The 15294-nt window shown below is 42.3% G+C and overlaps 1 protein-coding gene across 1 annotated transcript in view; it reads right to left on the bottom strand.

The window, feature by feature from the left end:
* Positions 1–15294, bottom strand: part of LOC105392169 (DNA damage-binding protein 1) — a 45676-nt gene that overhangs the window by 18796 nt on the left and 11586 nt on the right. The window contains exons 12-18 of the mRNA XM_048630061.1: positions 14233–14384; positions 13637–13808; positions 13061–13204; positions 12469–12592; positions 11812–12013; positions 1157–1290; positions 712–837 (exon numbers count right to left, since the gene is read on the bottom strand). Coding sequence (XP_048486018.1) covers positions 712–837; positions 1157–1290; positions 11812–12013; positions 12469–12592; positions 13061–13204; positions 13637–13808; positions 14233–14384 — 1054 coding nt within the window. The remainder of the gene's footprint in view (positions 1–711; positions 838–1156; positions 1291–11811; positions 12014–12468; positions 12593–13060; positions 13205–13636; positions 13809–14232; positions 14385–15294) is intronic.

Here is a 15294-nt window from a genome sequence, read left to right as displayed (position 1 = left end):
CTTAGAAATAACATCAATAACATGCTGCACACGTAGGTTTCGGCATAGTATTAAACCCTTTTTGCAACAACCTGTATAAATATCGGCACGGGTACGACTTTATATATAATTAATTATTAAATATTAAAAATACTTTCAAATAAAAATAAATATTTTCGTATCACAAAACAATATTACTTACTTAGTATATTTTTAACAAAGTGGCATGTCTTCACTTTTATGTTTTCGAGTACTATGTTAAAATTTCATGTCATTGTCCGTAGAACGCCCCGCATACCTCAACCCCCCCTCACTAGATTTGACAGATTCTGATTTTCTTCCAGCTTTAGTGACAGCCTTAAGCTAATGTCATTAAATCTCTGTCTCTTTATGTCCATATACTGTCACGACAAGGCACACATAGCTTAAAGTGTCTTTCTGCAAATCAGCATAGGCAACTTAGGTGACGGTTTCATTTTTCATGAATGCATAACTAGAACAAATGTCGCTACCGACATGGATCATTGGCTTATTTGCAGATTTCTGTACATAATTTTATGGATTTAATGTACTTCGGGATTCGGGATTATACCATTGTAACTACGAAGTTATGTAGATATTTTTACAGTAAACTCCGGTCCATACAGACTTAGCGATCCCCCAAAATATATCAAATAAAAATCACCTATTCGTTACGCAGTAAAAACTTATCAACCTAAACACTCTCCTTACCGTACTATTAATAGAGGCGAGCAGTTTCCCATTAAACTCTACTAGCGTGTAGCAAGCGCCTTTAATTTCCTTCTCGGCCACTTGTATCAGTCGTCCCTCCGTCCAGTGGAACAGCAGGATCCGGCCCTGCGAACAGAAAGGTGGTGGGGTTATTTTGGGAATAGCGTGGGACGCCCTCCAGCGTCCTGGGTCGACGTGTGAGGGTTTATTTGCTATTTTTACACATTGGTCCTGGCTTTACAAGCAAGTTTACGTGTAATTTGGTGCTATTGGCACTGGAACTTTTTCATTGCTTGCAATATATATTTTAGTGTACACGTAACCCATTTTCTAAACTAAATGATATAATTATAGTGACCTGTAGTTCTCGATGACTCGGTCATAAACTACAGCCACTATACCTTCAGTCAGACGGCAGTCTGACATCAGGGATTTTGGTATGTACCTGCTTGGGCTCGGCCTCCTCCGGGTTGAGTATGGCGGTGCCGACCGCGTAGTAGTGGCGCGGGTCGTCGCCCAGCCGGCACGAGATCAGCGACATCGCGAACTCGCTCGTCTGCAGCTGGTGCGCGTGCATCACTGGAACATATTACACGTCACATCTTAGATACATTATAGATGACTCTCTTTGACAAATTCTTTAATTTAAGGCTGTCACTAAAGCTGGAAGAAAATCAGAATCTGTCAAATCTAGTGAGGGGGGGTTGAGGTATGCGGGGCGTTCTACGGACAATGACATGAAATTTTAACATAGTACTCGAAAACATAAAAGTGAAGACATGCCACTTTGTTAAAAATATACTAAGTAATATTGTTTTGTGATACGAAAATATTTATTTTTGTTTGAAAGTATTTTTAATATTTAATAATTAATTATATATAAAGTCGTACCCGTGCCGATATTTATACAGGTTGTTGCAAAAAGGGTTTAATACTATGCCGAAACCTACGTGTGCAGCATGTTATTGATGTTATTTCTAAGCCAGGAAATGAAATCAGAATGTAAAAAAATCGCGAAAATATTATCAGAGTTTAATAGTTCAGGGTGTTGTATTAAACTCTGCCCCCGTGTAATAAAAAAAGTATAGTTAGCCGAAAGGGCGTTACTCAGGCGTCACTCTGAAAAACTTTTATCCTACGTAATTTTTTATATTCATGAAAAAAACGCTTCTTCATATAATTTTTTTTTTGGTCACGTGACCTTTTAGTTAGACGACCTGTTTTTTTTTGGTGTTTCAAAAGCAGAACAGTAGTTTGCAGAACTCTGCATATACAGGGTGTCACAAAAGGTTACGTAGCTGGCAAAGGGATATGGGGAGGTCACCAGAAAAATAATAACATGTAAGTACCCCCGCAAGGGAGTACATTAGTACAAGGCGAGAGTGTGTATTTTTTTTTTTAAGTACTTATGTGTATTTGGGATATGATAGAAATAATATTTTTGTTTCTTAAAAACCAAAAAATTTACACCTTGCTGCGCTCTTTTGCTCACTGTAAGTACACCTACAAATATTGCTGTATTAAAAAAAACGGTTTTGTTATAACGATTATAAAAAAAAAGTTATTTTCATGTCAAGGAGTCATTTACCTAATTACGATTTCACTCAACAGCAGGTGAACTGAAAAAATAAGTTCTAGTTCTATCATCACTTTAGATCGCAAACATTGTAACTCCACTTTTCTCGGCGAAAAGTACTCTTTGGTGTCAATAGAAACGTTTTTTGAATTCACATGTTTTCCTCTTTATTCGAAAAAAAAAACTGTATTCCGCATTTTACCATTTGTTTTCCTCTAAACCCCAAACCGTGATTTTTAAACAAGAAAACTTAGTAATTATACCCTTTATTCTCATATACAACGTGCGATGTAGGCGAACGTGAACGAAAACTATGCAATAAGCCATGGATGCACAGACCGCGGCCCGCGGGCCGCATGCGGCCCGCCGATCGAATACTGGTGGCCCGCCGACAGCAAAAATAATTGTCGTACAATCAAATAATATTTATTTCTAAAAAAATATGTTCGAAAAGTACTCAATCATAGGCAATTTAAACAGTTCCTTGATGACATCGAAAGCGAATATAGAGATTTATTGTATTATATACAGAAATAAGGTGTCTTAAGTCGTGAATTGACACTGGAACGATATCTTAATTTAATAAGTAGAAGAAATTGGAATTTTTCTGGAAAAAAAGCCAATCAATCAATCCATTAAAAAATGTCAAAATTCAAAACGACCAAGATTTACGCAACAACTTCAACGAAAAAAAATTGCTGAGCTTACCGCTGCATTGATAAAAATACATACAAAGAGTTGCGTATAAACTCTGCTCTGAAATTTGTAGGTGATATATGTGAACATACCTTTTCAATACTAAATCGACAAAAAATCAAAACCGCCTTGCAAACGTATGTTTGGAAGCAGTTTTACATGTAAATTTCAGCCAAATAAATAAAAAAAACGATTGTAAGCACTATTCAATGCCACGCTTCAAAATAAATAAATTCTTTTTCAATTTGAACATCATTAACAATTCTTTATTGTCTTTAATTAGATATACTTCTGGCGGCCCGCCATCAGTTCATAATTTGTCCGAGTGGCCCCTAGTCTTGATAAGTCTGTGCATCCCTGCAATAAGCCTTTGTTTTTATTACTACTTTAGTAAATTACAATAACATACTCAACAATGTTAATTTTTTTTTGCAATGTTATGTTGTTAAATTAAGATCTAATATTTTATTAACATGAAGTTACTTTCAACTTTTTTTTGCATCTATGCGTCGAATCACAGCATGACGGCTGCTGCAGCTTCCTGCTGTCCTGTCCTCCAACCTGTTGTGTACCCGCATTATAGTTCTATAATAAATTATCAGTCTCGAATCGAACGTCTTTCATTGCGCACGTAGATATAACATCTGGCGACGAACGAGCCGTAAAACGCGTTATTTATTTAATTGTGTGTTGTTTTTGTGCTAATGCCGGACACTAGAAAAGCGGGTGAAGATAAAAGTGAGGGACAAAGGCCAAATATGGGCGGGTTGCAGGAATTTCGACCAAGTGTGGACCGATGGTCAACGTACGTTAGTCGACTTAAGGCGTGGTTTGACATACAAAATGTTAAAAAGGCACAGTACTCAATTTATTTGGTGGCGGTTGTTGGCACGGAAACTTTAGATTTAATAATCGATTTATGTTATCCAAAAGAGCCGGAACAAGTGGAATTTGAAACAATTGTATCATTAGTACAAGATCACCTATCGCCAAAACGATCCGTTATCGCGGAACGAATGATTTTTAGAGCCAGCCGACAAAACGAAAACCAGTCAGTCACAGAATATCTGGCCCAACTGAAGAAGCTGAGTAAGCCGTGTAATTTCGACGCGAAGAACCTGAACGAGAATCTTCGCGATCAGTTCGTATTCGGGCTACACAGCGATCGCATCAGACAGCGATTACTCACGGAAAGTAACCTGACGTTCGATTCAGCCATTGAGATGGCGCTGTCGTTGGAGGCGGCAGTACGAGACTCTGCAGCAGCATCGAGCTCCGGCGCGCTCAGGGAGCGGCCGGGGCAGCCGGGAGACCACGTGTACGCGGTGGAGCGGCGAGCACGTGGCGGCCGCTGGGGCGGCGGCGACGGCGGCGGCGGCAGGCGGCGCGGCGAGGCGGCGCCCCGCGCCCCGCGCACTGCTGCATCACGGGAATCACGGGGCGCGTGGAGGCGCCGCGCACCGACTTCGTCTGCGAGGCGTTGCTATCGGTGTGGTCAGGATCATATGGCCGACAAGTGTCCTTTTATGAGTGTTGAGTGTTACGTATGTGGTGACCGAGGTCACATCGCGAAAATGTGCAAATATCGTAAAGATGCAACGGTGCATCACGTGATTGGTGATGACGTCGAGGTCTATGAGGAGGCCTCCGCGTCCGCCTCTGACTCGGAGCGGGAAGTGTATCAGCTGAGCGATTCTGAGGCTGACGATGACCATTGGAACATTAAGGTGAACATTAATGGTAAAGATTTATTAATGGAGGGCGACACGGGATCAGCTGTGAGTATTATATCATTAAAAACTTATAATTTGTATTTCAAGAACTACAAATTGCTTCCTTGTACTGCGAATCTTAAAATGTATAGTGGACAAAGTGTCAAACCTAAAGGTGAATTTACTTGCTCTGTAATGTTCAATGGTAACCGAGTGGATAATTTAAATCTAATCGTTATAGATAACTGTACTAGCCCATCTTTGCTCGGACGAAACTGGATGCGCGCATTTAAAATTCAATTTCCTTGCGTAAACAACTTAGATAAGAGTAGCATTGCGAAGGGCAAGGTCACTAACATAAACAAAAGTAATATTCGCGAACAGCTGATCCAAAAATTTCCTAATGTGTTTGCTCCGGGGATAGGCGCATTCAATAAGGGTGTAATTGCGTTAGAGTTGGTGGAGGGCGCGGCGCCGGTGTGGCTGCGCGCGCGCTCGGTGCCGTACGCGCTGCGGCCGGCCGTGGAGGCCGAGCTGGCGCGGCTGCAGCGCGAGGGCATCATCTCGCCGGTCGAGTGGAGTGAGTGGGGCACTCCCATCGTGCCGGTCATTAAGAGGTCGGGCGAGGTCCGCCTCTGTGGTGATTACAAGCTGACGGTTAATCCGGTTCTGGTCGAGGACAAATACCCAATCCCGCGAATTGAGGACGTGTTCATGATATTGCAGGGGGGGCAATGCTTCAGTAAAATAGATTTGTCGCGGGCGTACCAACAACTATTACTGAATGAAAAATCTAAAACTTATTGCACGATCGTGACTCATCGCGGAATGTTTACGTACAATAGACTACCGTTCGGAGTGAAGTGCGCGCCGTCTAAATTTCAAAGAATTATGGAAAAATTATTTCGTTTACCATATGTAGCTATTTATTTAGATGACGTGGTCATCACCGGTGATGATGATGATGATCATCTATGCAGACTTATGGAAGTTTTTAGAATTTTGTCAGAAAGTGGATTGAGAGTCGAACCGAAAAAGTGTAGCTTCTTTAATAAGTCGATATCTTATCTTGGGTACGTGATCGATGCGAGCGGGTTGAGAACCGAGGCGACCAAGATTGACGCGATTAACAATACCCCCGCGCCGGGGAATATAGCGGAACTGAGGGCCTTCCTGGGCCTTATCAACTATTACGGGAAGTTCGTTGTAAATTTGAGCGATGTTCTGAATCCGTTATATGAGCTTTTAAATAAGAAACAAAAGTACGAGTGGAGTAAAGAATGCGAAACGGCATTTAAAGAAATCAAGAAACGTTTATTAAACGCTCCAGTCCTCGCACATTTTGACCCGGAGCTGGAGACGGTGGTGACGTGCGACGCGTCGCCGTATGGCGTGTCAGCCGTGCTAGCACAGCGCACGCGCGAGGGCGCCGAGCGGCCCGTGCTGCACGCCTCGCGCACGCTCAGCGCCGCCGAAAAGAATTACGCGCAGATCTGTCGGGAGGGCTTGGCGGTCATATTCGCAGTCACCAAGTTTCATGATTATTTGTACGGCAGACATTTTACGCTTGTAACTGACTGTAAGCCACTTGCGTCCATATTTAGTGAGAACAAAGGGATTCCGTCGATGGCGGCGAGCCGTCTACAGAGGTGGGCGGTGATATTAAGCGCATATGATTACAAAATCAAGTGTATCTCATCGAAACAAAATTGTGTAGCCGATAGTTTATCGCGCATACCCGTAGTCGAGGACATTAAACATTCACGTACGGAGTCGTATCTGAATTTTATTACAACGGACTCACCGATAGACCACAGGGCGGTAGCGAAGTCCACAGCCAAAGATTTGCTACTACAACGGGTCGTACATGCGATTAGGACAAACTGGCAATATTGCACGGACACGGAATTGAAACCGTTTTACAGCATAAAACAATATTTGAGTATAGAAGGTGGCTGCCTGCTGTACGGCCACCGCGTGGTGGTCCCCCGCGCGCTGCACGCCGCCGTGCTGCAGCGGCTGCACGCCACGCACCAGGGCATGGTGCAGATGAAGGCGCTGGCGAGGGGCTTCGTGTACTGGCCGGGCGTGGACGCCGACATCGAGCGCGAGTGCCGCGCGTGCGCCGCGTGCCAGAGCCTGCGCCCCGCGCCCCGCGCCGCGCCGCTGCACCCCTGGGCCTGGCCACAGGAACCGTGGTTTCGCCTTCATCTCGATTTCTTCTCATTGTCAGGTAACACCATTTATTACTTGGTGTTGGTTGACGCGCATTCAAAATGGCTTGAGGCCTATAGAGTGAAGAGTACTTCGGCTCAGAGTACAATCGAGAATCTACGCAACGTGTTTGCGAGACTTGGTTTTCCCCGGGAAGCCGTAACCGACAACGGCCCGCCCTTCGGGAGTACAGAGTTTGGGAATTTTATGAGTAGCTGTGGTATTAAGCATATTTTAGTGAGTCCGTACAAGCCTAGTAGCAATGGGGCAGCCGAAAGTGCGGTGAAAATTATTAAAACATGTCTGAAAAAAGCTATTTTCGAGCGTGAAAATTTAGATTTGGCCCTAGACAGATATCTTTTAATGTATAGATCGACCCCGCACAGTGCGACCGGGCGCTCGCCGGCGGAGCTGCTGCTGGGCCGCGAGCTGCGCACCCCGCTGCACCTGCTGCGGCCCAGCCTGGCCGACGCCGTCCGGGAGCGACAGCGCAAGCAGGTGGAGCTCAGGGGAGGCCATCTAAGATCGTTTGAAGTAGGGGACAACGTAATGTTCAAAGCGTTTCAAAATAATAAATCATTCTGGATGAATGGTGTCGTTTCGCAACGCACAGGACCGGTTTCTTATAAAATAGACGTAAACGGCAAAATATTTAGAAAACACGTTGACCATATTGTCCGTAATGATCTCAATTTAGGCGGGATACTAATAGATGGGGAGGGGAGAGAGAATAACGAGTTTATTGAAGTGTGTGACGTACCAAGTCTAGCGGGACCTAACATGACGTCACAGTCAGCGCGCGGGACGCCCCCGCCGCCCGAGCGCGCCGCTGCAGCCACCCCGGAGCCCATAGCAAATAACAGACCAACGCGCACGCGCAGACCAGTAAATAGATACGGCTATGAATAATAAGTAATAACAAAATTACATATAGTATGTACGTAGTTATAGTAGATATAGTATGTACTTAAACAATAAGCTAATTAAGAATAAAAATGTTTCAGATACCTAAGTAACTACTTACTCCATAATATTGTAACTTAGTTTGGTTTATATTCTTACCACTTACCTACCCAGCTAATAAGAAGTGACTATTCCTTCAGTAAGTATTGTAAGCCTTTTGTTCATTGTCTCTAGTGTACTTTTAGTTTTAGTAGTTATATAATTATATTGACTTAAGTAGTTAATAATCGTTGTGTTTCGGCTATGAACTTATTTACCTTTTATATGTACCTAACTTACCTTATACAAATTAAACATCTATTTAGAGATATGTAACTTTTAACGTTATATAAATTGACGCATACTCGAAATAAGACACCCTGTATTTAAACAATAAGATTTGTTCCAAATCACTGGGGGAGAATGTTGTGTACCCGCATTATAGTTCTATAATAAATTATCAGTCTCGAATCGAACGTCTTTCATTGCGCACGTAGATATAACACAACCAATCCCACCAGTACTGCAGGTTGCGTCGAATACGAGCCATTCTCTTCGACTTGACAAGATAGGTGCTCCCGGAAGGATCATAGATCGCACGGAACCCGTACCGTATAGAGGCAACGGACTCCTTTGCAACAGCCCCCCAGATTCGGAAGTAGCCCATGCACTGCATGGCGAGCACAGCTGCAGCAATTTTTTCGTAATGAATCATTGGGATGTCATCCCCGAAGGAGGCTCTCAGCCTACCTCACGACCTGTGTGACATTAGAAAAATGCACTGTGCTAACGCCGTTTGCGAGCTTGATTTGCAGGACCGCGTTGTATGCCAAGTTCCACAGCAGAGGGGTCCAAGACCTACCGCTGTGGAACTCCGCAACTGAACTTCTTCAGTGAAAACAAACCCTCTCTTTTCGCATCCTTAATGTACTTGTTAGACACGTATGACCTCTGTCAATTTTCTGCAGATAAGAAGACAAGTGATGGTATACAAGAGCCGCCCTAAAGGTTCGCCCTCTAGGGCGTCTAGGGGATAGAGTTGAACGCGGTTACTATTTTTAAGCAAACAGCCAGCGCAACAACTCGCCCGTGGTTCTTATCCTGCTCCGACAGTGAACGAACGCAAAGTATTGTACCCACTATTCGAATCCGCATTTCGGATGCCAAACTGACTGTCCGAAAGGTCGAAACCGTACCACCACAGAGGTATGACTCGTTCGAAGAGCTTATCAGGCTCTTACAGCAATCAGATGTGTCGGTACACTGAAAGATAATCTACAGGCCTGCTTTATTTATTTAGGAGCACTAATGGCCTCCTTTCAGTCATTGAGTCACTGGCACTCAGGCTGCGGTTGAACAGGAAGATAGACTGTCTAAACAAATCATTTTTAGGCTAGTTAAAAAAAACTTTAGGTGGGTAGTATGCCAACTAGAACTACAAATAAAACAGTATTTTTGTCTCCTCTAAAATTTGGTCACGAGGAGTTACGATGATTACGATCTAAGGTGACGCTGACGATATTTTATACAAGGTATTGAAAAAAGGGTATAAAGCTTAGCCAAAAGTGGATTTAGGTGCCATTCTGATCCAGTTTTCTTCTACAATTTTGAAAATTCACGTAACAAAACCTTTTACATAGAAACTTATTCGATCACGTGACTTTTTACTATAGAGACCGAATTTATTTTTCGAGAATTTCCAAAACTTGGAGAACAAAAGTTGTTCAGAATAACCCCTGAGTCAAACCCTTTCGGCACAGTATACCCTTTTTGCAACATCCTGTATAGGTAATATCAGGTTTATAAAAGACCTGGGCCTGTAGAGTGAGACTCGGCATGGGGAGTCATAATTTATAGATCTTTTAGGTTGCAGTGGCGAATGGGCACTGGTAGCCCTGCCCTTTTCTACAACTATAACTATAGGTAATTTTATGGCAATTTAAAAATTGTATAACATTTATCTATTTGAAAAAATCATTAAAAATATACATTACCTATCACCCTAATTTAAAAAAAAAAATCAGCCCTTACTTTAAACTTATAACACCCCTCTATTTCCTTCAGGGGTTAAAAAACCTGTGTATTTAATATTTTCTTATGAGTTTTTTTTTAAAAACTAGGCTCTTACATAGTTGTACATAATATTATGCGGTATTTTATTCCACTTGTAACGCATAAAATTCATAGCTACAGTAAACATTTCATTTTTTTCATGGCGAGATACAGTCGCACTTAACCGCTTTTTTGCAAAGCTTGTTAAATAGATTTAAAAAATTATGTAAATTTTAGATCTTCAATTTTTAAAAATACTTACTTATTTTTAACAACCTGTAGTGTACAGACTACCACATCTTAAAATATATATATTTTTAATTAACTACGGTTTTTGGTTTCAAATAAAACAAATTATGAACTTACTTTTCAACACCCTGTATATTGTGTAGCTTACCTACCATACACAACCGTTAAAATAAAATAAATTACCCCTCAGAATATAAACAGGCTCGCGCTTTGGCATACTGCATTGACCGTATAGTTCTTATTCGGAGAATCTAATAAGTGTCATTATGTGCAATGTTTACCTTTATCTATGCATCTGTAACTCTATAGTAAAAAATGTAAACAAATCGAAAAGGCGAAATGTTTTCTAAGAATTTTCGGCTTTTCTGCATCTAAAATGATTAGAAAATTAACTTTCCATAGCAAATGCATATGTATTATAATACTTGTAGTCATAATTTGTTGATTTAATCAGTTTTTGTGAAATATTTGATAAAAAATAAAATGGCGTGGGTATCGCTCCTAACAGGCCGCCACCAGGGCGACGACTGAAGAAATCTGAAATCTGTCACGGTGTCATCATTTTTAAACCGGAATTTATTAGTTTTTTGCAAAAAAAGTTGACTTCTGGTCCATTAAATCCAACTCTTTAAGGTAACTTTGTTAAGAATTTAATTACCTACACATACATATAAGATTCCATGAAAATGGGCCCTCTGATTTCGAGGGTTTTTTCATAATAAGTCAAAAAATGGCAAAAGACATGGTGTGTTTGCAATTTTTTTTAACATACTTATTATAATCCTGCACCAATTTATAAGCAACTAACATGTTCAGTATACCCTCTGCTACAAAATATATTTTTATCAATGTGATAGAAGCCACCGTTTTTCCAATCTAATCAAGTATATCAAGCCGACTTTAGCATTTTAGCTTTAGGGATCCCCTTAAAAAAAAAACCTAAATTATTTCATTTGCATTTTGTATCGCATCTTATAGATAATTAAATTACTGTGCCTCAGCATAAGGCACAGTAATTTTAGAAGATTTTATATGACACTTTCATACACTTCCCTTTGTTAATACGGTCTTCACAACATCTTCACAAGTACGCTCTTTAGGCTTTAGGGAATGCTGGGTTGAGATGTATGGCCTCGCTTCGCTCGGCTCTTTACGGTTTAGGAAATGCCGGTTAAGATTGCATTGCCTCGCTTCGCTCGGCTCTCAAGGGTTTATTAAATGCAGTGTTGAGATGTATGACCTCGCTTCGCTCGGCTCTTTACACTTCGCTCGGCTCTCAAGGGTTTATAAAATGCAGTCTTGGTTTATATGGCCTCGCTTCGCTCGGCTCTTTACGGTTTAGGAAATGCCGGTTAAGTTTGTATTTAAAGTTATCCGTCGCGCTCGCTCTTGAGGCTGCGCGAAGTGAGTGAGCGCGATGCTAAACTTTTGACATGTCTCAAATGCGCCCCGTACTAGCCGAAGAGCAGTATCCGTAATAAGCCTGTAACAGCACCCTGTCGGATCCACAGTCTGATAACGCCAGGCTACTGTACAGACTATTTATACGCTGTTTAGTCTTAAGATAAATGTTGTACAGTTTGATTGTAACAATCAGGACGAAATGGTCGCCTTAGCGTACCAAGTTCTCTATAAAATAAATATTTAAAAAACCGTTACCTTCAAAGGTGTGATGGTCGAGCAGCAGCAGGTTGTGCACCTCGGTCTCGGGCGCGGCGGGCGCGGGCTTGGGCCCGGGCGCGGCCCCGCTGGTGGCGCCGCACACGGTGGAGGCGGACGGCCGCGCCGCCACCAGCGCCATGCCGCCGCCCTCGCCGCAAGCCTCCAGTTTGTCCACTCGCATGGTTATTACGCCGAACGACTGCGGGGTTGATGTTATGTTTAACATAAAGATGAATAAAGAAACATTTATTAGACATACTGAAAACCACAAATAAAACTACTGGAAATATATCAATATTATCTTTTTTGTACTTCATGTAAGTGCATATACTTGTTTCCTAACAGTGGTCACTTCTAAATGACTCGCAGTTACTATAATAGTGGCTACCAAGTAATAAATAGTTGTTAGTGATCCGACAATATTAAAATAAATAAATATAATACCTACAAAGGATAACATTTGAGGTTGCTATCCTCGCAAGCACGCCCGAATACTAAATGAAGCACCTACCTACGACCAGCTAACATACGGTACTTAAATAATATGGCTATCATAAGTAACGAAATAAGAATTCCGTAAGACTTACGGCGTAAGTAATAATAAATCAGAATTTCCTAAAATTATCACTCCAAAGTTGACAATATCAATCATACCTGTGAGCTCTCCTGGTATGCTATTCTCCGGGGCGTCTCCCCGAGAGGCACCGTCCGGATGTGCAGCTTCTGGATCTCGTCTATGGTGCCGATAGTCACCGTGCTGTCTGTCGCTAGCGCTAGACTGTGGGGGGAAATGTGTGTGTGAGCAGGATTCATTTTGACACATTTTACACACACGGGCTTACTCGTTAACTCATAATGTATGACTTTGAAAGAATATAAAGTTCGTTTAAATGGCTGACCAACTGAACCAGTGTTGTGACGCCTGATTGGTTTATGAGAGGGGTAAACGATTATCGTTGAAGATAGAAAGGACACTATAAAATTCAAACAAAACACTCATTCAGTGCAATGTTTGCTGACACACAAATGTACCTAATTATTGTCTAACAATCTTACGTTCTACTAAAGTTGTTTTTAATCTCAGATACTAAACTGACAGATTCTGAACGGTTAATCAACAGTCGATTGTCCCGCGATTAAGTTCTTCTAGTGGCGGGACAATCGACTGTTGATGAACCGTCGAAAATCTGTCAGTTTAGTATCTAAGATTAAAAAACAGACTTTACCTAAAGCTCATTTCGCTCACCTGTCGGGATAGGCCTGCGCGTTCAGACTGCACATGTGCGACACCTCCTTGAGGTTCACGTTGGAGAACACGAGCTTGTGGTTGGACGAGAAGATCACGGTCGGCCGGTCCGAGCACGCGAATATGTTCGTGGTGGATAGCGACCTGCAAGTTAGACATTCATTGATATAGTAAGCAGAGAGATTGGGCAGATTTGCCAGTGTTCGGATTGTCGTTGAAATAAATAAAATACACATAATATATTGAGGTCCAACTTTGTGATAATGATGATTTCAAAAAATTAGAGGGTATGCCTAGAATGCCTACACGCAGTAATGCCTACAATAGTAAGTATGTAGTAATAAAACAAGTAACAGCACGGTTGAGCTACCGTATCAGCTACGAATTTACAGAGTGGTAGTCTCTTTGACACCAATAAGACACCATCATGCAAATTTTTATTTCATCTTATTTTGTTGCCTTTTATTATAAGTACCACCACCTAAAGTACTTCCGAAATTAAATGTATTTTTTGCCCTTACTTTCTATATGCTTTCAAACAACCTATGCTACTATACAAAACACATCCCAACTCACCTAAAGCTCCGCAACATAGTGGGCTGAGTGCCTAACGTCACTCGCTTCTTATTCCTCAAAGCGCCGGTCTCTTGATCCAGAGTGAAGTAGAACATGGAGCCGTCCCCGAGAGCACAGAGCAGGTAGCAGATGCCTTCTAACACGCAGATTAGAAGCGACCGCGGGATTATTTCTGTGGAGTAAGATATAAGGGTGGTTTTAGATTGGCAGAGTATATACGCAGTGGGATAAGGGAGTGGTGACCCTGACGTGATAATACGCTATGTTTTTAACCTACGTAAAACACAGCTTTGTCAGAAAATCCCCCCTTTTCAATGCGCATTGAAAAGTATCTCAACATAAGTGACTACGACGTGATACTCCCACTTCTCGTGACACCCTTTCACGTACAGGCACAAAAAAAAAACACTGCATTGGCCACCCTAGCGCAGACACTTTAATTTTATGATCTACTGTAGGGTGATGATGAAGCGTCCGTAGTCGAGCGGGTTAAGCAACAAATGGCACGGTAAGCCTGATGATGACTCGCAGCACGCGCACGGAGATGTCGGTCCACAGCCCCACTACACTACACATGTCTCTGTAGCTGAGTGTACCTCCGCCCAGCTGCTCCGTGTGCAGCGGCTGCAGCGCGGGCAGGCGCAGCACGCGCACGGAGATGTCGGTCCACAGCCCCACGCCCAGCAGCGCGCCCGCGCCGCCCGCGCCCAGGTCCAGGCACGCCACCTCCTCGTCCATGCACTTCTCGCTGGAAATGTGGAGATTGGAATGTGTAAGGAAATGTTGACTACAGAAAATGTTAGTTCTGTTTTGAAGGCTCAGGAATTTGTTTCCTTCATTCTTCTCCAAATGGAAAGTAGATTGTCAAGTATTACCATTCTAAAAAAATATATAATTATACGATGAAGCTTATACTCATTATTAAATGAGTTTTATACTATAAGAGATACAAGACCGATTTTTATGAGCCCCATGCTCATACCTACTCTGAAATCTGAAAAATCATTTTCGGTTTTATAATTTAATTAATTATGAGATGGTATACAAAAGAAGTTTCTACAGCTGTTTTTAAATAATGTAAATAATAATAAATGACGGTGTGACGCACATACTCTTGTTAATGTAGGTAAATTAACGGTTATTATGTACAAGTAAATAAATATACATAGTGAATAGACAATCACGTTACTTCACTATCTTTACGGCACACACACACACACACACGCACACACTCACGCGATGTGCTCCAGCCCCCCGGGATGCACAGCTAACAGGTATAATAATATAATATAATATGTGGGGACATCTCACACACGGCCATCCGACCCCAAGCTAGGCAGAACCTGTGTTATGGGTGTCGGGCAGCTGATATATTTACACAAATACATAGATAGATACATATTGAATATATAAACGACAACCAGACACAAGGCAAACTCAAATGCTCATCACACAAATGTTTGCCCTGGGCGGGATTCGAACCCGCGGCCCCCCAGCTTCGGAAGCAGCTCCACTACCGCCTTAGCTACAGTGCAGGTGGACCCGGGGCCAGCGCGCACACACACACACACACACACACACACACACTCACGCGATGAGCTCCAGTCTCCCTGGATGCACAGCCAGCAGGTGGACCAACACACACACACACACGCACA

Source organism: Plutella xylostella, chromosome 25 (genome assembly GCF_932276165.1).
Source record: "Plutella xylostella chromosome 25, ilPluXylo3.1, whole genome shotgun sequence".
NCBI lineage: Eukaryota > Metazoa > Arthropoda > Insecta > Lepidoptera > Plutellidae > Plutella > Plutella xylostella.
The sequence above is the reverse complement of the archived record's forward strand: the minus strand, read 5'-3'. Positions and strand labels throughout refer to the sequence as shown.